At 35.6% G+C, this 24,467-nt stretch overlaps 3 protein-coding genes across 3 annotated transcripts; all 3 read right to left on the bottom strand.

Moving 5' to 3' along the window:
- Positions 1-4,980: 4,980 nt before the first annotated feature.
- On the bottom strand, positions 4,981-9,723 carry LOC131011073 (transcription factor E2FC-like). The gene is made up of 14 exons (XM_057938827.1): positions 9,630-9,723; positions 9,252-9,541; positions 7,367-7,538; positions 7,227-7,277; positions 7,037-7,122; positions 6,822-6,910; positions 6,673-6,727; positions 6,347-6,399; positions 6,223-6,264; positions 6,086-6,134; positions 5,932-5,997; positions 5,780-5,856; positions 5,431-5,602; positions 4,981-5,349 (listed from the first exon to the last, which is right to left on the bottom strand). Exons 2-14 carry the CDS (start codon positions 9,504-9,506, stop codon positions 5,275-5,277), a joined length of 1,242 nt encoding a protein of 413 aa, XP_057794810.1. The 5' UTR covers positions 9,507-9,541; positions 9,630-9,723; the 3' UTR covers positions 4,981-5,274.
- An 870-nt stretch (positions 9,724-10,593) lies between these two features.
- LOC131011071 (laccase-12-like) lies at positions 10,594-13,091 on the bottom strand. Its single transcript, XM_057938825.1, has 4 exons — positions 12,779-13,091; positions 12,509-12,660; positions 11,057-12,375; positions 10,594-10,943 (listed from the first exon to the last, which is right to left on the bottom strand). Exons 1-4 carry the CDS (start codon positions 12,857-12,859, stop codon positions 10,813-10,815), a joined length of 1,683 nt encoding a protein of 560 aa, XP_057794808.1. The 5' UTR covers positions 12,860-13,091; the 3' UTR covers positions 10,594-10,812.
- Positions 13,092-17,566: 4,475 nt separating this feature from the next.
- LOC131011072 (uncharacterized) lies at positions 17,567-23,682 on the bottom strand. Its single transcript, XM_057938826.1, has 13 exons — positions 23,378-23,682; positions 23,168-23,295; positions 22,548-22,668; positions 21,589-21,670; positions 21,447-21,517; positions 20,546-20,587; positions 19,611-19,735; positions 19,171-19,264; positions 18,928-19,030; positions 18,679-18,857; positions 18,461-18,566; positions 17,963-18,049; positions 17,567-17,816 (listed from the first exon to the last, which is right to left on the bottom strand). Exons 1-13 carry the CDS (start codon positions 23,506-23,508, stop codon positions 17,721-17,723), a joined length of 1,365 nt encoding a protein of 454 aa, XP_057794809.1. The 5' UTR covers positions 23,509-23,682; the 3' UTR covers positions 17,567-17,720.
- Positions 23,683-24,467: the final 785 nt, after the last annotated feature.

The following is a 24,467-nucleotide window of genomic DNA, read 5'->3' on the forward strand; positions in this document are numbered from 1 at the left end:
TCAAACTCGACCGTTTATCATTGATTCGTTAAGGGCTCGGGTAGTCCCAAACACGAAACTATCGTTAAGGGTTCGGGTAGTCCCTAACACGATATAACATTGGTTATATGAGTCGAAGACTCAAAATAACAATATGAAAGCGATTTGCAATTCATAACTTATAGCATATGGAAAGCGTTAAACAATTCACATAGCATCATTCATTGAAAGCGCGCACTTCTTGAAAATTCTCAAAATATTTAATAACTTTGAAACTTTTAAAACGTATCTTACTTGCGGCAGTGTGACGGCGAGCTGAGGTTCAACATCTTTCTTAGAAGTCTAGAGGTACTAATCTAGACTTTAATCATTAAAAGCTTTTGGTTATCAGAGACATGAAAGAAAACTTATGCTCTGATACTACTCTGTCACACCCCAATTTCTGAAGGAATAAGTATAACTGAGGTGCAACTAAATCATTGAAATGAACAAGGGAAAAACCTTGTAAAATACGTATAATGGGATGATAAATCGGGCTTCGCCCCTTTGGATGAAGAAAGACAGATATCCAAACGATACTAATCCATCAACAAACATTACAACTTCAGGATCACAAGTTTAGTTTCATGCTTCGAATAACCAACATTCATTAATCAAAATGCTTAAGAGTCAAGAGTTTAAGCTTATCAAAAGATATCATTCAGAGTCATAACAAAATGTCTTAAGTCAAGGAAACGAAAGACAAATAAAGGCTAGTACTACAGCGGAAGTCAAAACACGGAGTTGAACTCTAGCCTCAGCTCTCCCCGTCAACACCTGCCATCAACCTGAAAAACATTTGAAAATATTTGGGCTAAGTACTAATGTACTTAGTGGGCTGCAACTTTAAAACATTTCATAATCTGAAGAACAGTTTATCCAATCGTACTTGACATGACTTAGAAGGTTTTTAAAGTGAAAGAACTTCTAAGCATGTTAAAATATTTCATTTATATAGATATATATGTACTTAGTTTTGCGCGCAGATGTCACACTCATTTCTGTTACTCGCTGTGATCCCAGACCTTTTAGCCACCGACGGATCCATTTCTCCCATTACTTGAACTGAGGGCGTAACCCAGACAAGTTTACTTTTGACCTCGGGATGCTACCCAGACAGGCCCTTATATTACATGCTTCGGAACACATCCAGCAAGCACCCTTATAACGCCTCTTAGTTAGTGCCCGAATGGAGATCAACCCACCGAGTCAGCTAACAGTGTACACAATTCTCAAATAACGTGTTAGGTCATAAGAGAGCCTCAATTGATTCGTTGTGGCGAGCCTTAAACAGAGCATAGTGCACATAAACATTTTATTGGATAAACAGTTTATTTTTCACGAACATTTAAGCTCAATAGCTAAATCATACATTTGGAAAAATAAGCCCACCTGTATAGGCAAAGCCAGTCGTTTAACGTTATCTCTGAATCGGAATAGCAGTGCTAATCCTCCTGTTGCTCAAAGCCTACAAGAAAACTATTCTCAATAGGTCTCCTTGAATCTAATCTTAAGTCACGGTGAAGTGCTTAATATTCTATGATTCACTTAGCCGGGTTTTCAAAATTTAAAGAATAAATAATTGAAAACGTTTTCTCTTGAGTTAAGAACACCAACAATATTCTTACTCATCTTTCTTTAGTAATTGGAATTATAAATAAAACCAATTAAATCATAAATACTTTATTGCAAAATAAAAATGCAATTTCATGTCATGCTTGTAAAATTATAAACGAACAGAGTGTATGCACTTGCAAAACTTATACTGGTATGTTGGTTTACTGGAATGACACCATTGATATGCTTGAATTTACAGTTGAGTAAATGAGATAAGGGCTCAAGAGGGAACCTTAAGAGGTTTCGGTTGAAATTCGTTCTAGTTGTTGCTTGAATGAGGAGTTGATGGTTTAACTTCTTACCGAAGGGATAATGAATGTGCCAAGAAGGGTGGAGTAACCTCATCAATGGTGTTGGGTGATGACAGTCGAGAGAGGAGAGAGAGAAGAGAGAGGAAAGAGACGTCTGTTATGAGGGATGAAAGAGAAAGGTGTTGTTTTATTAACCCCATTTACTTAGCCATCAAGTATTGGATAAATAACACATGCTTAATTATCCACTTGCATATAATATCTTATCCGTTAACTATGTTTATCCACTTGCTTTGACTCCTCTCTCTCTCTAAAGTTAGTTCCGCACCAGAGCAGGGGAAAGGTGATTTCTCTGTCAGAGCAGAGGAATGGTGATACCAGGGAAATCACGGGGAGCAGCGAGATAGCTTTCGCCAGAGGAGTCACTCGACAGAGGAATCACTCGCCAGAGGAATCACTCGCCAGAGGAATCACCCGGCAGAGGAATCACTCGCCAGAGGAATCACCCGGCAGAGGAATCACTCGCCAGAGGAATCACCCGGCAGAGGAATCACTCGCCAGAGGAATCACCCGGCAGAGGAATCACTCGCCAGAGGAATCACTCGCCAGATGAATCACTCGCCAGAGGAATCACTCGCCAGACGAATCTCTCGGCAGAGGAGAGGAATCACCCGGCAGAGGAATCACTCGCCAGAGGAATCACCCGGCAGAGGAATCACTCGCCAGAGGAATCACCCGGCAGAGGAATCACTCGCCAGAGGAATCACTCGGCAGAGGAATCACTCGCCAGAGGAATCACCCGGCAGAGGAATCACCCGGCAGAGGAATCACTCGCCAGAGGAATCACCCGGCAGAGGAATCACTCGCCAGAGGAATCACCCGGCAGAGGAATCACTCGCCAGAGGAATCACCCGGCAGAGGAATCACTCGCCAGAGGAATCACCCGGCAGAGGAATCACTCGCCAGAGGAATCACCCGGCAGAGGAATCACTCGCCAGAGGAATCACTCGCCAGATGAATCATTCGCCAGAGGAATCACTCGCCAGATGAATCACTCGGCAGAGGAATCACTCGCCAGAGGAATCACCCGGCAGAGGAATCACTCGCCAGAGGAATCACCCGGCAGAGGAATCACTCGCCAGAGGAATCACCCGGCAGAGGAATCACTCTCGCCAGAGGAATCACTCGGCAGAGGAATCACTCTCGTATTTTTTTTAAAATTAATATGCAAAGCACAAAATAAAATTTAAATAACTTGAAAAATTACAAAAGCTTTCGTAAATCATTTTTGTTGGAATTAAATAAATTCTTTTTCCTCAATCCGGCGTGAATCATCTTAAATCTAAGTTCAAAATTATTCTAAACTTAGCTCGAGGAAACGGGGTACTACACATTCTCTCTTTCGCACACTCTCTTTCTCGTCCACTTTTCTCTCGTCGACAAGTCGTCTTCTTCGATTTTCTTCATCACCACTGTCGTCATTCTCTTCTCCAAAATTCAGAGAACTACATCATTGCTCCATTGTCGCCATATCTAGATCTAGATCTACGAAAATTATAAGATTGAGATTCAGATCTACAAAGTTCTGTAATGAAATGGTACGAATGGTTTCTTTCGTACCATCCGTTCCAATATCTGTCGAGCCAAGTGCATGAATGAATGGTGCTAAAAAGTTCACTAAAACCATCTATTCCCAGATCTGCCACATCAATTGTTAGCCAGAATGGTGCCATTGACATCATTCGTGTCAGTCGTTCCAAGATATGTTGCACATATACACGGTACGAGTGATAAGAAAAAATCTCTCACACCATTCGTGCCAAGTGTGCATATGAAGATGTATTGGGGTGAAGAAGACAACAATCTCTAGTCAGATTCACCAGCATCACTGGACAACGCCTTTTTCTTATCGTATCCATTCGTGTGAAGTGTTGGTGTGATAGATCTTGAAACGAAAGGTGCAAATAATCCATGTTCGTAACATATTAAAATACAACTAAAAATAAGTATTCAAATTATAGTTGAATGGGTTATCATGACTAAATCTGAATAATAAGTATTTTAATGGAGAAACTGAAACAACAATTAGATCTTCCAAGTATTTAAATGGCAAAGAAAACCGAAAAAATGTATTTGGAGAAAATAACAGAGAAACCAACATCGTCGAATTTAAATGGAGAAGATGATCGAAAAAATAATTACACATTGTCGCACCAAAGAAAAGGAGAGATAGAGAAAACAGAGAGAAGAGAGAAAGAGGATGAACATGGGAGAGAGACGGAGAGAGAGAAAACATTAGCTAATTTCGTGTAAGTCAAACTAAGGACAATTTTGTCCTTTTACCTTAAAATTGACAAAAAAGTTATTCAAATTAACTTGGTGGACAACTATTAATTTTCACTTCCTTATTTGGCTAATTCACACTGTTAACACAAATATATATTGGTTTAATATATGAGTATAATTAAAATAATGTTTTAGCAACTAAATCAATGCTATATAATTAATTTTTTATTATATATCATAAATTTTGATTTTAAAATCTTTGAAATTTAAAATATTTTTGGTGCATGCATGACATGGAGATGGAGGGCAAACCTAATTGATTTATTAAACATCATGACACGAAGAACACTTTATATCCACTATCATATCATTTCAATAGGCGAGCCTAAGCAGTTCAGAATCTATAACAATAACTTGAATATTCAGATTTCAATTTTTCAGAAAACGGTAAAATTCGACGCACCTTGTACATTCGATTTTCGGAATTGTTGTAATACGTATGAAGAATTGTTAACTTAATTTTCAATTATTAGAGTTATAAACTAACCAAGCTGCTCATGGGCTAACAGATGAACTCGTTCCCAGAAGGCTCCGCTCAATAAAAATTTCAAGGAAAACGCTGTTCGACATTGCTTCCACATTAGTATTAATTAATGTTTTTATGTACTTAACAATACAAGTAGGGGAAAAATAGATTAAACTAATTATAAAGCCAACATCAAACAAATACTATCACTTAATACCGAAAGGCATAAATTCGTTACTGGTGCAAATGTCAAAAATGAAATGAATATGCAAATCCTCCATATGAAAATAAAAAGAAACAGATAAATGGATGGGCATCCACTGTAATCACTATTTAGGCATTGAATGCTTGAGATTTTTACATTCTAAATTCTTAAAGCGCAAAAAAGGGATTTTATTATGATAGGCTCTATCCTTATTTTCTACCTAACGAGCCAATCTGTGAGATACTGATGGATCTCATTTACCAGATTCATCACTCCATTTTAATTGTAGTACTGAAATAAAATTATAGCAAGTTATGTACACCCTTCGTTTACCCTCCTCTGCAAGTTGGTCAGCACATCGTGTTGAAATGCTACAACTCTTCCGAGCTCCATAAATCCGATATGCTCACATTATGATCTGATCTCAACCAGTAGTCATCATCGATCTGCATGCAGTCGTGCCCAGTTAAAAGAAGATAAAGAAGCTCTCTCAGCAATCACTAACTGAAGCCATAAGACGAACTTACACCAACATCAAACGGGACTATTTTCTGGAACCCAGATGCTTTGGAGCTCGTTGAAGTATCAGGACTTGAAGACCAATCAGCTTCATCAACTCTACTGCTACTAGTCCTGGCCAAACAATCCAACAACTTGGCACGCTTGGCTGAGCCATCTCTGCTTTTCTGTTCCTTTTTGCTGAAATAACAAATTGGATATCACAAGTCTACATAAATTGTGATGTGATGATATAAGGGTTTTCTCACTACTTTGTAGTGTCTTTTCATATGCATCTGTCCAGGTGTACAGAGATAAAATATCAAAGAGATTATTTAAGTTCATGCATCGACTTCTCAAGCTCTCAATATTAAGTACCTCAGGAGATAAACATCAATGGGTCCAGTTGTGCTTCTCACAATAAGTTTATGCTGCTTTTGAGAGAAACCAATATCCTGTGGTAATGGTACCAGTAAGAAACCAACAAAAAAATGTAAGAATTTATGAACCTGGACCATCGAATTATCCACCTCATCAGGATCCGGTACTTCCAGAAAGCTTGCACGAGGAGCTTGAATGGCAATAACAGTTTGATTCTGTAGCGGTTGCAGAAAAAAATGCCAAGTCAGTGGAATATTTGAGTTAAGGAAATGAAACAATTCTTGAGGTCATGAGAATTCAAACCCTCAAATGTGGAAGACTCATAATATCTTCCTCCGTCAGAAAAAGATTCCTGCAGAAATACAGATTTACCGAAAGCTAAGATGCCAAATTTCACTACTAATATACATAAAAATTTAAGAGAGGAAATATCTGCATACTTTTGATTAGAAGTAAGTTCCCTAATGTCTTCTAGTTTCTGCCTGTGTAAAAGTTAGGTATTAGCAAAGCACCTTTAAGCTTTATGATTACAGGAAATTTGTTCTTACTTTCAATTAACCATACCTTATGCAATCATCAAGTCTACGATCTTCTGCACGTAGAAGTTCAACCTCAGCCTGTCATGATAAATAGTTCTGTCATTGACATACGAATTTTGATAAGCAACATAAGTTTCTTAAAGAAAGAAACCTATATACAACATTTTACATTATATCTACATTTAACATTAAATGATAATGGGACCAATTATTGTCCAGCATGTTATACATTGGTAAGTGGCCTGTTTAACACAGACAGTTCACCACATGAATTAATTATTTAAAGAATAGTACAAAAATATAGTAATTATTGATTAAATTGACTATTACATAGAAATGCTATAGTCGCACCTTCAAGTGAGAAACTTTGTCATCTTGCTCTTTAGGACCAAACATCTCAAATCCTCTGTCACAAAGAAGCCATACATGGTTTACATGAAAAGAAGGAAAAAGAAAAAGCATGAGACATGTACAAGTACAGAACGGTGAACATAGCATACTTCCAACGAATATGATTCTTGGTTGTTTTCTCTATCAAACCGATCCCTTCAAGAACATTCGTAATATCATAAATTCTCCTTTTCTGGACCTGCATGTTGTCAAAAACAATTAACCACAATATCAGGCACAAGCACTAAAAAGGTGTCGCTCAAAACATACTGATGGAGTTGATGCTTATGAGCATCTGTCATTCTGTCTAATAAAAAGCTAATACCTGTAAAACATCAGCTGTTCTGTTAAGATCAAGAGTGCCATCCTTAGCCCCCTGGATCAGCTTGATAAATTTCTTTGTTAATAAGCCTGCAAAAGTTAAGGTTTGATTTGCCATTCTTTAACTTCCTCGTATTAGCAAAAACTTAATTTCAAAAACAGTGGTTATAACAATATATTTTAAGAAGGCTCACCTAAAGAATTATCATACCGGCAACTGCTTAAACTAAAGTTATCAATAGACTCTGCAAGGAAAAGGATACCAGTGAGAAAATAAATTGCTAATAATCAATGATCAATTACACATTTCTAGATAATATAAGCTTTACTTTACCTAACTTTGCCTCCTGAACAACAGATTTTGCATTTTTTGAAGATTTAGCTTTACTGACACGTTTAGCACCCACCACGTAAGATGAAGGCCCAAGTAAAAATGTGTTCACTACTTCCTCCTGTTTAGGAATCTGGAGACTTGCATTAACACCAACACTTCCAAGTTCATTTGGCTGCTTCAAGAATAGTTAAAAGGCTTCACATTAATATTATACAACTTTAAAAGAGACATACATGCAATTAACACTCAAAACTTGTGTAAGTAAAATAAATTACCAGTGAGACTGGTGAACATAATGATACATAAAAGATGTGAAGATTGTAGAGACTCGCAAAAATAAACAGAATTGTTGTAGGAAATACCATACTCATGTTGAGAATACTTAAATACTTATAAGCAATCCAATTTCAAATACTCATATTTAAGCATTTTTAATATATCTAACTTTAGACTCCACCAAAGTTTACAAACTTTAATAGCTCCAGATAGAATCTAGACACCCTAAAATGCGAGTAGAAAGTTAAGATTCTCAATGTACAATAGCTTGTAATAACTCCATAAGGTGAATCGTCAAAAGTATGACCCTTAGCCATGCTCGGTCTCCTTGATAGCTGAGGTAATGTGAGTATGTAAAGTAGATTTTACAGTTCTTATAAATTTCCATTTAGATGACCTTCAAATCTCAGAGGCACTCCACAACTCAGAAAGACATTATCATTACTAGATTCATACGTCTCATCAACAATATGGTTAGAACCAATACCCAGAAGTTTATATTAAAAAAAAAAGAAAAAAAGAAAAAAGAAGACCATTCGAGCATGTGCATGACTCAATGTTATATTCCTTCCATAACATTTATGGAGTATGCTTTAATTGCATCTGAATTGGGCCCAAGTTCAACACAATGAAAAATATCACATTTAATAACATCCATGCTGTAAATACATCTCAAAAATGAGCGATCTGCCTCACAATGTCAAACAATCTTTCTCACCTTACTAGTTACTACCATATTTGAGTCCAAAGGAACAACCTAAGAAGCACTTCATGTTATAAACTTCCAGACTACCAAAAGGAACGCTTTGGAAGCAAAAAATCCCCAACTTTGTCACATAAAAAAAAAACAGAGGACATTTAGAACCACATTGCCAACTCTATTTTGTCAACAAATACATTAAATTAGTCGCAATGTATCCATTTTCCAACCTAATGTTTGTGGATGGATCAAATTCAATGAACTTAAATGTGTCAGAGACAGATAAACAAAAACTGCTGCTACTTCGGAAATACTCAATGCATACCCATTGGAGAACTTTCATCATCTTGAACATTTGTGCTCGTAGTTTATTACACAGTTGCACTGGTTTTTTGTTTCAATTACACATGCTTAGTTTGTGATTACAGCTAATTTCAAGCTCACGAACATGAAAACAAAATACAAACACAGATCCTTCTAGTTCTAAAATGATCATTGAGCCGTGTGGAGACATGAAGATCAGAAAGAAGGGAAGACAGAATAATAAGGAAAACAATGAAACAAAAAAATAAGAATCCAACACAAGAAATCACAGAAAACACACTTGACATGAAAGAGTTGATAAAGATGATTAAATGCTAAACAGAAATATAGATACGACCATACAGGCTATAGGAGAAATAATACATTGACCGTAAAACTTTTACACATTCACCATGAAAATCCGCAGTCAACGCAATACCTGAAGTAATTTTTCAGGAGCATCTATAAGACCAAACTAATGCTTGTAAATAGCCGAAAATAAAATGAAAAAAGCGCTCAAAGCAAATTTAACAATTTTAACAAAAATACAAAGACTGTAATACGCCAGGAACCAACACACACAAAAAGGAGCCAACTACAACTGACCGTATTGTTCCGAGGCAGCAAGTGCGACGGTGGAAGCGAGAAGCGCGATCGTTGAGCGATCATATCACCGCTACAATGAGCATCAAACTTATCAGGGGTGACTTTGCTGGAGTTGGTGGTGGCGACAGCGGGAGGCGAAAGAGAAGGCAGCCTCAGATGCGGTTGCTGCGAAAGGGAATGCTTCTCCAAATGCAATCTAGATAGAGGTAGATTTAGACTGAGATTCAGGTCCAAATTCTCGCCGGAGGCTGACATACCATGAAATCGAACTCCAACACAGTGAATCGAAGCTGAAAACAAGAAGCAGAGAAATCTAGGCGGAGGATTGGTTGTGCCGCAAAAGGATTTCCGAAAAGGAGAAAAAATAGTGAGGTTTACCGGCGGGGGTTTTGGAATGTAAAACAGCGGGAGTGGAGGCGGTGAGTTCGAATCGGAGGGGCCCGCCCCCGCCTATTGCCCTTTTCAATTTTCGTACAAATGTACCTCCTGGGCCGAAAATATTTATTCTTTTTGTTAAATCGAGTACTGGGCTTCGGATGGGCCCACTGCGCGCATTAAATGACAGAATTCATTGGATAAAAGCAAATGAGATCCTCTGTCCCACAATTTAGTGTGTACCACCGTGTACCACTCTTAATTTGATATAATTTTTAATTATTTTTTCTTTAATTTTAATTTATTATGCTTTAATATAATATAAAGATAATTATCAAGGGTTCACTCATCCAAGTAGGGTTTATAATTATTTTTTTATATTTAGTTGTATTAATAATAGATTATTTGGGTTAATTAATTCAAAGTTAGGGTATATAATTTTTAAAATTTTCAATTTTCAGTGATAAATATTAATTAGAGTTCATAATCTAATAATAATTTTTATTTTTATAAAAAATAATTATAAAATAAAGAGAATAGGAGTGGTACACGGTGGTACACACTAAATTATGGGACAGAGGATCCCATCCGGGATAAAAGAGCTTTTTACCCATAAATTAAGCATTCGTTACAATTTAAATAGTGTTTGAAAATCTTTAAATTTTAATTAGGGTTTAACTGGATTCATAATTAGGGTTTTAATAATTAGGATTTATTGATTTTCAATTACGATAATACCACTCAGGATATATTTCTATCCCCAAATAAATTTATGAATATCCACTCAGGAGTATAAAATTTAAGAATTCGTTTCATTTAATAATAATAATAATTATTATAAACTACCACATACCTAAGGAAAATATAAATCCTCACATTTGGCATTATTAAACCCTTAGTAACATGTTACATGTGTCAATTATTCATAAATACAATAAATAGGTATCATCATATTAGAAGACACCAGTTTCATGAAAATAAAATATATTTGAAATTCTCACAAATTCTAAAAATAACTGTATAGCTGAAACACTAGTTTCATTGAAAGTACAAATACAACCAAACAAACAAGAGGGAAAGTAAACTATATATTCCCGAATTTTTGGGAAACAATACAAATTGAATGAATGGGAAATGTTAAATTTGGGGTGCATGGGCTGTTGAAGGAAATCCTGATATATTCTAATCAACAAAGGGGAAGATCTGGTGGAGGCGGCTGTAAAGTTTGCAATTCGCCGACGCCATTATCGACGAGGAAGGCCATGGCTAATCCCCAAGTGATATGGACATCCAAGTGGCAATGCATCAACCAGACTCCTGCATATATATATGTTAATTGATTCGAATATAAATTAATTAACTTATAGTATTATATATATAGAGAGAGAGAGAGAGATTAATGATGCATGGTAATTAAGTAAGTAAGTAACCTGGATTATCAGCAACAAATCTTATGACGGCCCAACCACCAACAGGTACACTAGCCGTATTCCGCATAGGTGGGTCCACCAGATTGAATTTGGGCGTATCTCTGGTGGGATTGAAATTCCCGAATCCCTCGGCGACGATGTAGAAATCGTAGCCATGAAGATGGATGGGATGATTCTCCGCCGTGAAGATGCTCGTTCCCTGCAACACAACCTGCACGGCCTCCCCGTATTTCAGCTTATACAACCTGGTGCCTCTCATAGGCTGCCACAGCGAGCGGCTGACGTTGCCGGTGTAATCGAATTGCGTGGGCGGCCTGGCCGGAAAATCGGTGGTGAAAACCCCCCGTAAGCCTTGCTGATGTGCCTGCAGCAGTGAGAAGTTGGAGGGCAGCACAAACGACACATTGTTCATGCTAGCGGCGAAGCGTGTTCCGTTGGGGCCCTGGCAGTTTCGGGCCCTGGCGCCGCGCGGGCAGTTGTTGAGGCCCAGCCCCACCGTGAAGAAGAGATTGTGGTCGATCTTGGTGGGCACTTCCACCCTCCTGGGGCTTCTCAAGCTCCTGGTGAAGGCGGTGACGGTGGGGGTGTCGTTGAAAGCGGGCATGAGGGCGGCCACAGGCTTTGCCGATGGCGAGGAGAAGTTGTGGTATTGAAGGATGGCGGTGGTGGTGGTGTTGTCGAAGGGGGCGCCCTGAGCACTTGCGTAAGCACGTGCTGCGATGTGGTATCTGTTGGGTGGCTGGTTGGCGGTGATGAGGACGTCGGTGGTCTGGCCGGGGCCGAGCATGAGGACGGAGGTGGAGAAGGGCTTGACGTAGGAGGCGTCGGCGGCGACGACGGTGAGCTTGTGGTTGGCGACTTTGAAGAAGAGTTCTTGGTTGAGTGCGGAGTTGACGACTCTGAGCAGATTAGTTTGCCCGGGGTTGATCGGAACAATAAGAGTGTGTTTGGCGGAGCAGTTGTAAAGATCACCAGGTTGGCCGTTGATGGTGTAAGCATCGGAGACATTGGGAGCAGCTCCGCTTCTGGTAGCTTCTCTCACAACATCAATGGGATTGGCGTCCCACCATTCACCAAGAAGAAGGGGAGTTTCACGGTGGGGCTTAGGGAAGGGATATGCATCGCCTTGTTTGGGGCGAATGATGAGACCGCCGTAGACGGTGGCTCTCAGCCACGAGCTGTGGGCGTGCCACCACAGCGTGCCTTCTTGTCCTTGGATTGTGAAACGATAAGTGTAACTTTTGCCAGGTCTAATTGGACACTGAGTCACAAATTCTGGGCCATCAGCCCATGCACTTCTCATTTGCCTCACGCCATGCCTAATAATTAACAATAATTAATTCATTCATCATCTACATCTTAATTAATTCATTCATTCATCGATCATTACAATTTACAACAAGCTAGCTAGCTAGTGTGCATGCATGCATGCATGCAAAATACTATACATACCAGTGAATTGTAACGTTGTAACGAGCTCTGTTAATAACCTTCACCACCAGAGTGTCGCCGTTGTTCACCTCCAACGTTGGCCCCGGATACATCCCATTCACCGTGATCGTGTTGTGGGTTTTGCACAGCCTCTTCACTGGGGTTGCTTCAACCTATATATCATGACATTATATTAATGTCTAGTTAATCGCTATATATATTATTGATGATCAACCTTCAAATTAATTAGCAATAGCATTATATATAAAAGAGAGCTAGCTACAGACTTACCACGAACTGATGGGTGTGCAGTTTGGCCATTGCTAGAGGCATCCAAAGGAGCAACAATGCCAACGCAGACAAAGAGCTCATCTTCTTCTCTAGCTGCTTTATTTCTTTTCTTTTCTTTTCAACAAATAATATTTAAGATGATGAAAATATTATTGCTTGCTTGTGTTCTCAGAGTTAAGTGCTGAGGACTCCCTTTTATAATGCAACAACAACAAAACAAAACACAATCACAACGAGAGAGAGAGAGAGAGAGAGAGAGAGAGGTTGTTATGTGTTTGGCGGATTAGGTTATGGTAGTGGGGGGAATTGAACTTAGTTCAACCTTGTGCCTTGCTCTGTCGGACTAGCTAGTTGTTACACCCACTGCCTAGCTCCTTAATTAATTAAACTCAACATAAAAGTATTGCCTTCCTCAAAAAAAAAAAAAAACATAAATGTATTGCCTTTCTTAATTTTTATTTATTTTTTTGCTTTTTGGAAAAATATTTTTCAGCCATGCATGACTTTGTTAAATTAAAAAAATTATAGCATTAATTAATGTCTTGGTAACTCCCAAGGCCATATCATGAAGAATTCTCCTCATGCACGTAAAATATATCACGATTATTTGTTTACATATCCGTCAATTCAATGTCGTTAGGAGTTTGTTTTTGTAGCCAGCAACATTTAATTTGAAGCAACAACTATTTGACCAATTTTTACGTTGTTCATCATTTTTCCCTCAAGAAAGATTTAACAACCCACAAGCTAGCATATAGAGGTTGAAGGGAAATCATTACCTTTCGTTACATTTCCCTCAAAAAAAAACCTTGAAATATTTAAACCATTTCCATGATTAGTTAATCATGTTGATAAGAAGAATGGAATCGAAATTATATTTTCTTTTCCCAGTACTTCGTGTATGTAAATATTAATTTGAGTAAGGATGTGCTAAGGTAATCGTCAATAAGGTAATTTGAGTATTTTTCTTGAGGGGGAGTTTATCTAATTATTACCATGTTCAAATATTAATAGAAATATAATTTTTAATTTGAAAACTGAACTTTAATCGCTATGTAATTGTAACCTGTGTGGCACATCAACGAATCTATGCATATATGGTGAGTACGTAGATTGTTGTTTTGTGTTCATATATAATTTCAGAACATGCATGTACAACAAAATATTTCAGTGACGACATAATTTTTGAAGAATTATTACCTTAAAAGTTGTCACTAAATAAAATTATAGCATATTGTGATAAGTAACTATATATGTCACAAAAATAAAAGCATGTCATCATAAAATATAGTGATATTTGAGAGTGATCAATTTTAGTAACAAAATTTACCTACACTTTTATATCTAACAAACGCATAATAGATGCATGTGTGGATGTGGTGAGATACAGAAAGATGGGTAGAGATTTTTCGGTAGATTATTAAAGAAATGTGGATTATACCTAGTTTGATCGACTGGAGAAGACAAAGAAGACAATTGGAATGCTAGAACACAAGAGAAAACTGTTGTTGTATTGAGAATTAGAGATAACATAGGTTACAAAGCACGAGCTCAGGGCTTATTTATAGATTACATAGGAGGACAAAATAGTAAAATCAGCGTCCAAGCATGCGCCTTGCGTGGTCGAGGGTATGATGGTAAATTCGTCTTTACGCGGGAGATTTCCCCGCGCTTCTGGTGATTCCTCTGGCAAAGGCGGCTTCTCTGGCGAAAGTGGTTCCTCTGGCGAAAGTAGTTCCTCTGGCGAAGGTGGCTCCTCTGGCGAGTGTGATTTCTCTGGCGAGTGTGGTTTCTCTGGCGAGGGTGGCTCCTCTGGCGAGGACGGTTCCTCTGGCGGGTGTGCTTCCTCTGGCGAGGATGATTCTTCCGGCGGGTATGATTCTTCTGATGAAAGCTACCTCGCTGCTCTCCGTAATACCACTGGTAAAGAGATTCCTCTGTTCTACATATATTACTCCTCATCAGGATGTAACTAAATTTTCTACATATAAAATTAATGTGTAATAAAATTTATGACATTCTCTTGATGTTACTAAAATTATGTTATTATTAAATAATTTTGTTATATTACTGTTACCAATAACTAATAACAAATGTTGTTGCATTGTTTAGAGCTAAATATTAGCTTTCAATCTCTAGATTGTACATAATTACAACTAGAGAAAAGAGAAATCATTAAGGTAAATGAGAAAAATTACCGTTTCAGGTATAGTTTCAATTTCAGATATGCTAATTTCTAGAACCTAGACGTTGACAAAATTGAGCGAAATGTTTAAGTTACTTTAAACCAAAGTTTAAAATGAGAGACTCATGACGAAGATTTAGATAGTTCAACAACAAAGAAATATGCACTCAAGGTTGGTAAGTTTCACAATCACGAACTTGCACGACAAAATGATTAAAGAATTAAGTCGTTAAGCATATGGTAGAAAAAAGAAAAAAAGAAAAAAAAAAGGAACCTATGAGAGAGATAATTAAAGATTAAAGAATTAAGTCGTTAAGCATGTTAGAGAAAAAAGGGAACCTTAGAGAGAGAGAATGATTAAATAATTAAGTTAATACATAACGGTGTACAAACCCATTAATAAATTAATGGACCACATTAAAATACCCACTTCCATAATATGTCTATGAAAAATACCCACCCCCGTATTTTTCATAGACATATTATGGGGGTGGGTACTTTTAATTCCACCCCTTAATATAAATTCGACTAAAATAAACACACACTGATGGTACATAAAATGCATCTATATATTGATCATGTACATAGGAACTAACAAGTACTCCATATAGTTACTTACAGCTTAAGCTTGCATGAAGGTGTCTAGGCAGACCAAGTATTACACAAGATACATTATAAAATTAAGTTATTTTCACAATCAACCATATATGTAAGTGTTCTAGGCCAACTTGAACTTATTGTAACGTATATGGGTGCATATTTATATATTTAAATTATTCTCATGCTGAAATAAAATTTTATTAACAAAAAAAGAAAAACCTAAAAAGAACCCATCGAATACACGGAGACGCAAACTGAGGGCCATGCCTCATCAAAATTTTTCCGGCGAAAATTCAGTGGAAAAAATACGGGAAAGGGAACAGAGTACTTACGTCTCTTAAGAGTATGAATTTTTTATTTTTGAACACTATCCCACCATATTAAAATTCATGCCACCAAAAATTGTGCAAGCTCTTAATGGACCGAAGAAGTATCATTACTTATGCACGGGTTTTAATAATTGTAAATTTATATTTAGAAAAAAAATATATACACCCATTTAAGCGTAGTGTTAAAATAGATAAAGAAACATACTTAATGGGTAATGGGGTTTAGATTAAAACAAAATTATGAACCATATATGGCAAAATAGATAAATTAAATTAATGGATAAGAAGATTATATATATTGATTTGTCATGGGACAGTAATGTCTACAAATAAAACAAGATTATTTTTTGTAAACATCTCAAAATGAAAAACTATGACTATTTTTATAAAACAAAAGAAGTATATAAATATTACAGCTAAATACAGATCAACTATAAGAATACTTGAGATTAAGTTACGTAAATCACATGTCAATTTGATAAAACAATTACTACTCCGGAGTATTATCTATATAATACTCCCTTCATCCCACGAATCTTGACACGTTTGGTTTTGGTACGTAAATTAAGGAGTTATAGATTAGTATTTTAAGTGTTTAGTTAATAAAGTATAAAAGGGATAAAGTAGGAGAGAGAATGTAATAAAAGTGATAAACTAGGGGAGAGAAGATAATAATTACTCTCTCCGTCCACAATTTAAAGCCTCATTATGTGGGCACGAAGACTAAGAAAGCTGAAAAAAGTGATGTGGACAAAATATAAGGGTAGTTGACTAAAGTGATAAAGATAGTTGACTAAAGTGATAAAGGTGTTGTGAGTGGGTCCACTAGTGATAAAGTGTAGTAATTATAGAATATAAAAATGATAAAGGTGTTTTAAGGTAGGTCAATTAGTGGCAAAGGATAGTAAATATAGGAAAGAAGAAGAGTAAAAAAGTACAAAAAGCATAATAGAGCTTTAATTTGTGGACAAAAAATTAAGAGTAGGTAGGGCTTTAAATTGTGAACGGAGGGAGTATTACCTTATTTGAAAATGTGTCAAGATTCGTGGGATAACCCAAAAAGGAATACGTGTCAAGATTCGTGAGTCGGGGGGAGTATATAAAAGAGGAGTTTTCTCCCTCCATTTTTCTCTCTCTTCTCTCATTAATTTTTTTACTATTTTTATTTATAATTTTAATTCTTTTCTAAACATCGTCAAATTTAATTTATGAAAAAATTATCCAATGTTTATCTTAAATTTAAGTTCATCAGAAGATCTTTAATATAGTATAAAAATCATCAAAATGAATATAAAATTTTAAAATATTTATTTTCTTTCTCTTTGTTAAAATTTTGCAATTTTTATTTATGTTTGTGTATGAATTCTCTATTATTATTATTATGCGAAATACTCTATAATAATAATGTGTAATATAAATTTTCATTATCAAATAATTTAAAATAATGTAATAACTATAATTATCATTACACTTTATACATAATTGAAAATTACATTTTTTAAATTCAAGATTTTATTGAGTAATTAGTATTTTATTTTTAAATCATATTTTGCATTTATTATATTTTGTTTCTGTTTAATATTAATATTTATTTATTTAAACATATCGTTTAATTTCGATTTCGCCGGGCGCACTAGTTTTTTCATATAAAAAGCAGAAAAGAAGCGAAAATACTAGTACAAAACGGGCGACAATATAGTCCTGTATTATGTGGGATAATTTAGCAACAAAAACCAAAAATCTTATAAGTTATAACTATACAATTCTTAGGGATGAATGCTCGAAATTTTCAAACAACAACGTTAAATGCAGAAATAGTGAGATGAAACTAATTTTGATCGGCGCCGCTTATTCGAGTGCCGCTCAACAGATAGCCTCCTGATGAGCTCATCTGCATATGTGGATGTGTTCTTGATGGAAGAACCTGCAATTTTATTTTTATCAAAATATTATTGCTACGTATCATAAGTGGGGTAGAATATTAGATCGGGGATAATTCAATGGAATTATCGAAAGCGTACGTCACCATATTGAGATCTCTCTCCTAAAATGAGTTATAGAGAGGCAAACCTGATATTCACGTAACCAAGGTTCTGAAATTTGCAAGTTGATGGCCATTTTATTGCTCTGCAGATTGTGCATGCATGTAGCTAGAGGCTGCAATAAAAAGATGAACATCAATTTAGTCGTGTTCATTTAACACCAAAATTGGAACTCAGATAAATTGATATGAGCATCATCTCAGTGTCCATCCGACGATCAAATATCATAAAGAAGCATCAAAAAAAGGTACGAGTTACATATATTTGTAACACAGTTGCATTAATTGTTTGCAGGCAGTTGAGAAGGCTAAAAATCAACAGTTTCAGCACTATTAGGGCAACGAGTGGAACATATAATCTACAAAAGGAACTAGGTAAACTTGTTCAAGAGTACCAAGTCTCTTAACAAAGGATTGCAGTGAAGGATCGAAAAGAAATAAACATGAAGGCACAATCGAGTAGTAAATCATAAGTGGATAGCTTATAGTACTATGTATCCTGTCTTGTGGATTGTGGAAATGGTTACCTGGAGATACTGGTGATAAATCACAAATGGCGCCGAGTATGATAAAAGTGGCACCAGGTCTTTTGCAATGTCCCAAGCATCCAAGTTTGGAGCGGCAATAATCAAACTGAAAATAAAAATCAATAACAAAAACGAAAAAGAAAAAAGAACCAGAATTTAGATGATTTAGTTGTTTTCACATAATACATAATTAAAAGAAAAAGATAACTGCAAAAAACCTGGAAAAGCCATTTTCCTTCCAAGACTTAATAGCCTCCGGAGGTGCCTTCTCACCAGCCTTGACACTTTTGCCACTCTTTGGAGAAGCAGCTACATTATTGTCGGCGGTATCCATATTCACGGTGCTTTCCTCCATATTGACCAAATCTTTAGCTGAAGAAGAGGACAGGGTATCTTTCTGCACATAAGACACCAGTCATTTTGAGCTCAAATAGTTAGTGAAATAAATAGAGGATGGGAGAACACACATTTTCTTGTTCTCCGATATTACAGTCATCTACAAGCTGGTCGGTGGATGTTGAATTTTTGCTATTGGAGGGTTGTAACTCAGTGAGCGAAGCATGTAAAATCCTGGATGAATGAAAAAGAACGCATAGGTCATAATTGTTGACATAAACCAGGCGAAAAGAATTACATAGAAGATCATATATTAGTTTAAAGACATCTTTACTTAAATAAACTAAATGTTTGATTCCAACATCAATATGCACCTTTTGCAAGTCTCGTCACTGAAATTGAACATCCGAACAATACTAATGGGTGATGGAGTGGTTCCACAATATGGATTGCATACATAACCCGTTCCTGGAATGATAACAAAATTCAGACTTAAAAGGAGTTAGAAACTTAGATACGAAGGAACATCTCAACATAATCTAATTTTGGTGAACTTTGCCAGATTTGACATATCCATCTTTAAGTAAGTCACTAGACATGGATAAACAATTTGTTATCTTTAGTATAATTTTTACTGACACAATTTCATCATAAAGACTGTAATGTCAGTGAGTCAGTGACAACTGCATTTGAATGTTTCCTTGGGACAGAGAATTAGAAATGGATAACTCAATTTCATTTCTTACATAAATAGTGGGAGAAGTCATTCAAAAGTTTCAAGGAACAAATTTGATTGAAGTGAGGAATAACAAACCTCCCATTCGCTCTGCAACAGAACCAGTAACTATACCCTCTAGCATATCAAATACAAGTACATCTGAGTGTGCAGTGACATTAGCCAAGGAAAGCAGAAGGGACAAGGTATCCACCCGCAAAAATCTGGAAATCAAGAGCTCAATTAACACTAGAAGTATGTAAAGTAACAAACAATACTGCATGAATTTTAAGGAAAGGAGAAAAAGGCAATGTTTATTTCAGTAACTGGTTTGTTATTCCAAAAAAGATAGCATCTTTGAGAAATAGATGAAAGATGTGAGTCATGTGACAAAGAAATGGCCAAGCCGATTAAAATATTGGCCTCGTAAACATGCGGTTTAGAAATAGCATGAAATGGGAGCCTAAAAAATGCAGATCTTTGCCTAAACAAGTATAGAGATAGCTCTTAATTTGTATTAACTGCACAACGTCACTTGTAGCTATGCATGACCTTATTATTTGACCATATGCAATAAACCCATCCAGCAATATGCTATAATATCCAATATAAAGATGCACTGGAGTGAAAGTGTCTCATGCCTGAGGAGGAGGCTATAAAAAATGTGATAAGTTGCACTACAAAAATAGGTCGAAGAGATGATTCATGATTGCCAACCATTTTGAGTGTTCAACAACCCCCTGTTGACCTGTTCACTAAATGTTTCATGCCTGTGAAGATGCTAGAAAACCATATTACATAGAGCAGAGTTATGTTAAGAGAACCCATATCTACCAAATCTGTATGTTTTCAAACAATGCATGGATAAAGTGGAACTTTATAAAAGTTCATCTCATGCACAAATACATCATAAAAGGCATCTCTCAACTAAACTTTCGCAATCTCTTGATAAATTCTCAACATGTATTACAAATTGCTTTCAGTTATATTCAACTTACAGCAATAATTGGTCATCACTAGATCAAGATACTTACCCGATTTTCTCAGCATGTTTTTTGAAGTAAGCTTCACAGATGCTATAAAGAAAAAGAGTAGAACATAAGAATTGCATTGTTGCCAGAATGAAGAACACGAAAAAAGAAATCATTTAACTTCTTAGAAAGCAACTTTGAAACAAGCAGGAAAGATTCTCCTTGCATGAGATTTCAGCACCAAATGTCGAAAATATAATTTCAAGTGTCATGAGGAAAAGAGTTCATTTATATCACTTGCCATAGCTCTGGATGTTGTTTTTATTAAGATCAGATTGAATGTCTACATCATTAAATTAACTAATTAAACCAACCAAAACTATAAGGTAAGAGGAGAAGATTAGAAAATAATCTAGAGATTAAATGATGACTTTTTTACCAATTTACCTAGGTATCTGAAGCCATGGATATTAAGTTACAGACTTACAGGTCAATAATCCAATTGTTTGTTATACAATTTCCAAAATTTATGAACAGATGCAACATTATCAGATACTCAAAAATATAATACGGAGTAGTAAAAAAATGAGTAGCTGTGAATTGCTTGTCTGATACTTGGTAATTTGATAGAATAAACCTCTTAACCATTAAAATCAAAGGGAGTCTTTACCCAAGCAGAGCAGCATAGCAGAAAAAGAGACAAAACTTAATTTATTACTACAACCTTCATATGTCTCTATAATTAACCAAAAAAAGCTCAAGTTTTTAATAAAAGATTGAAATGTGGCAAAGAGTTTCTGTTTGTAAATTTATATAGATTAATGCGTTATAACCTCACATTTATGTGTATGTGCATGAGCAATCAGAAAGTCCTCATTTTTAAAATTATTTTCAGTATCGACCGTACAAATTTTGTAATATTTCTACATTAAAATTAGAAAAGGCAAGGAAGCACGAAGTCAACCTTCTTGCAAATGGACGTCTTAGAAGTACCCTTGGCGCATATTTTTTCTGCTTTTTGATGCGGTATTTTTCCTGCAAACAGAAGAATATCAGTTTGGTTTTGGATGTCACAGAATTTCTTGTATCATGTATTAATCAAGCACCTGTGAAAAAGCTGTTTTCTTTTCAAATGTCGCACTGTTTGCAATAAGAGCCTGAACTATTTCATCTCCAGTTGCTCCCTTTCTGCTAATTAATGCAAATGCTCAGACAGAAAAAAAGAGACAATGGAGAAGAATATAATGTCAATTGATTGATAAAAGCAAAAACCATAGAGATCAAAAGTTGGAGTCAACTCAAAGAAAAATTTCATTGTGGTTCCGTCCCACGAAGCATGACACAGTTTCCTTTTTGGTCTGTCTCACGAAGCATGACACGTTTCTAAAAATGGCAAAAAATTTACCCTTTATTCACATTTTCACTTTTTCACCTACCACATTTAACACACAAAATACCAATTTCTTAATTCCCGTGCCGAAAAGAAGTGTGTCATGCTTCATGGGACGAAGGGAGCACCTAATAGATAAACTTGCAACTCAACTATACTTATCATACTTCCACTTCTATCATAATCCAAAGAAATGAGATGCAACTTTTATGCCCCATTACCCCACTTCGAGAAAAAAAGAAATCTGATAAAATATCAAGCTCCAATGAAACTAGTCAGTGAAGGTGATGTCTCGAAGGAAGAATAAAAATATCGAAGTATTTTGGGCGAAAATATGCGTATTGGAAAAGGCATCAGAAAAGCATAAACTTGTTAATGAAACAGTAGCAAAAAATTAGAACTTGAAATTTTGGCATACCAGAGTTCTCCGATTATTACATTAGATGCAAACTATTTTATCCAAGAATACAAACAGCATAGATTCTGAACTAGAACTACTTTAAATGATACAACGTGTAAATGTGATTACAAGCATCATAGAAACATGTATACATCAAAGCAATCTAACAGTTGAAAATAGAGTATGATCAAATCCTATCTGAATGTGAATCACATGTCATGTAAAATGTTTTAATGCAGTGTGTATAAGTAAACTATGAAAACTTGACACTTTACCTCCGCATGCCATCTATGTCCTCACCCGTGAGAGACTGGGCTGTGTTATTATCTACTAATGCACGATTATCTCTGCACTCTTCCATAGTTTGATCATCCATTTTCTCGCCGAGATTATTACCTGATGAGAAAATGTTGCCAATACATAATCCAATTACTATAAGAAGGGAGCACAAACCAAATGAATTGCAGAGGAAATCACACGTCAACAACTAACGAACACCACCAAAATTCTGCAGCAGCTTGATGATCTCAACTTGATTTAATCTTAAGAAAAAAAAAATCATCTAAAAACTTGAACACTTTGGACACCTAAGACAAAGTTTCTGATATTCGGACTGGACTGCTGAAAAAAATCATTTTACAGATGCCACATTATACAGCATCCAAACGATAATTAAGCATACAAAAACCACGCCAGGAAAAGAAAAAAGAACAACAACAAAAGTGCAACTGCACCATAAGAGATACGATTTCCAACAAAATTTCCATTATGTTATGCAATGAATCAGCTTAAATAATCTCCACCAGTATGGTATTATTTTGAAACTGCCCCCATAAGTTGAAGACTTCTAAAACCAATAAAATACTGAATAACGAACATTAAAAAACATGCATACCTTCTCCATTTGGAACAATCGGAGATAGAAACGGTCCGTCTGCGCCAACTTCCACCTGAAACGAAGACCCAAATGGGCACCCAATCAAAGGCTGCAGAGAGCAATTCTTGTCTCCTATCTTTATTTTCCTAAAAAACATCAACAATTGCAGTGACTCATAAATAATACTCCTTCACAACTACTTCACTTTTATAGCACTTGAAATCTTACGAGCCTGCAGTAAGGCGAGCAAAAAGCACTCGATCGCCATCGTTGATGTCAAGCAACACACTGCAGCCATCCCAGGTGCTTCTACGGTTCGCATTCCCGCTCAAATTTTCGTCTGAATTATATGTCGACATGATTTGCTTGGGTTATTGTTCGTTTATCAGAAAAAGGAATAATCTTGAATTGAACCGAGTATAAATCAGGTGGGATTTAAGGGTTTTGGAATTTTGGGCGCAAAAGTTTGAAATTAAAACCCTAACAAAGGGGTAGGCCATGTAGCTTGACGACAGCGTTTCATCGGAATGTGGTTTTCGTATGAAATAATGTTGGGCTTGAAATGTAAAGCCCAACCATATGACTGGATTTGGACCGACGATGTCATTTCTACAAATTTATTTAAAACTAGTAAGACCTCCCGTGCGATGCACGGACAACGATATATTTATTTATATTTAAAATTTTAAATTATATAAAAAATGTCAAAATATCATTATTTATGAATTAGTTTAATAAGTAACCAAAAATTATATTAATTTAAATATTAATATTTAATTTAAAATAGTGTATAATTACAATATTATCAATTTAATGAGTATAATATTAAATTTAATGAGTATTAATGTAATAATAACTAAACAGTCCAAACTATATTATTATTAAAAGTTCATATTTAAATAGTAAAAATTAATTAAAAATCATGAAAAATACAAATAATATGAAAAGAAATATATAACAACAAATATGTTTATAATATAATATTTTAAATTCTAATTTTTAGATATATAAGTAATTTTTTATTTATAACTTCATATTAAAATTAACACAATTTCCTTATCCTTAATTGCATTAAAAAATATTATAAATTAAATATATTTAAATTTAAAATAATTATAATTAAACGATCATGTAATTTTTTTTAAGTAAAAAAAATAGCCTCAACTTATGTTATCACCAACAAAAGAAAGTAAAATGAAAAAAGAATACAATATTCAACATTACAAATAAATGAGAGAAAACAAAAAATAATTTGACACTTTAAAGTTTAAACGATCATAACTTATTCGTTTCAATTTTATTTTTATTATTTTTACAC

This window comes from Salvia miltiorrhiza, chromosome 2 (assembly GCF_028751815.1).
Source record: "Salvia miltiorrhiza cultivar Shanhuang (shh) chromosome 2, IMPLAD_Smil_shh, whole genome shotgun sequence".
NCBI classification, from domain to species: domain Eukaryota; kingdom Viridiplantae; phylum Streptophyta; class Magnoliopsida; order Lamiales; family Lamiaceae; genus Salvia; species Salvia miltiorrhiza.

What these genes read in the sequence shown, in the direction of transcription:
- LOC131011072 (XM_057938826.1), bottom strand. Translation starts at nt 23,508, where the DNA reads ATGTCGACATATAATTCAGACGAAAATTTGAGCGGGAATGCGAACCGT. An exon ending in AAACATGCTGAGAAAATCGG is followed by an intron (nt 19,736 to 20,545) that starts GTAAGTATCTTG and finishes CTTGATTTCCAG; the next exon opens with ATTTTTGCGGGTGGATACCT. An exon ending in TTTATCACCAGTATCTCCAG is followed by an intron (nt 18,050 to 18,460) that starts GTAACCATTTCC and finishes TTTTTATTGCAG; the next exon opens with CCTCTAGCTACATGCATGCA.
- LOC131011073 (XM_057938827.1), bottom strand. Translation starts at nt 9,506, where the DNA reads ATGTCAGCCTCCGGCGAGAATTTGGACCTGAATCTCAGTCTAAATCTA. An exon ending in TGCTGCCTCGGAACAATACG is followed by an intron (nt 7,539 to 9,251) that starts GTCAGTTGTAGT and finishes TTCTTGAAGCAG; the next exon opens with CCAAATGAACTTGGAAGTGT. An exon ending in TAGTCCCGTTTGATGTTGGT is followed by an intron (nt 5,350 to 5,430) that starts GTAAGTTCGTCT and finishes GACTGCATGCAG; the next exon opens with ATCGATGATGACTACTGGTT.
- LOC131011071 (XM_057938825.1), bottom strand. Translation starts at nt 12,859, where the DNA reads ATGAGCTCTTTGTCTGCGTTGGCATTGTTGCTCCTTTGGATGCCTCTA. An exon ending in TGCACACCCATCAGTTCGTG is followed by an intron (nt 12,661 to 12,778) that starts GTAAGTCTGTAG and finishes CATGATATATAG; the next exon opens with GTTGAAGCAACCCCAGTGAA. An exon ending in ATTTGTTGCTGATAATCCAG is followed by an intron (nt 10,944 to 11,056) that starts GTTACTTACTTA and finishes ATATATATGCAG; the next exon opens with GAGTCTGGTTGATGCATTGC.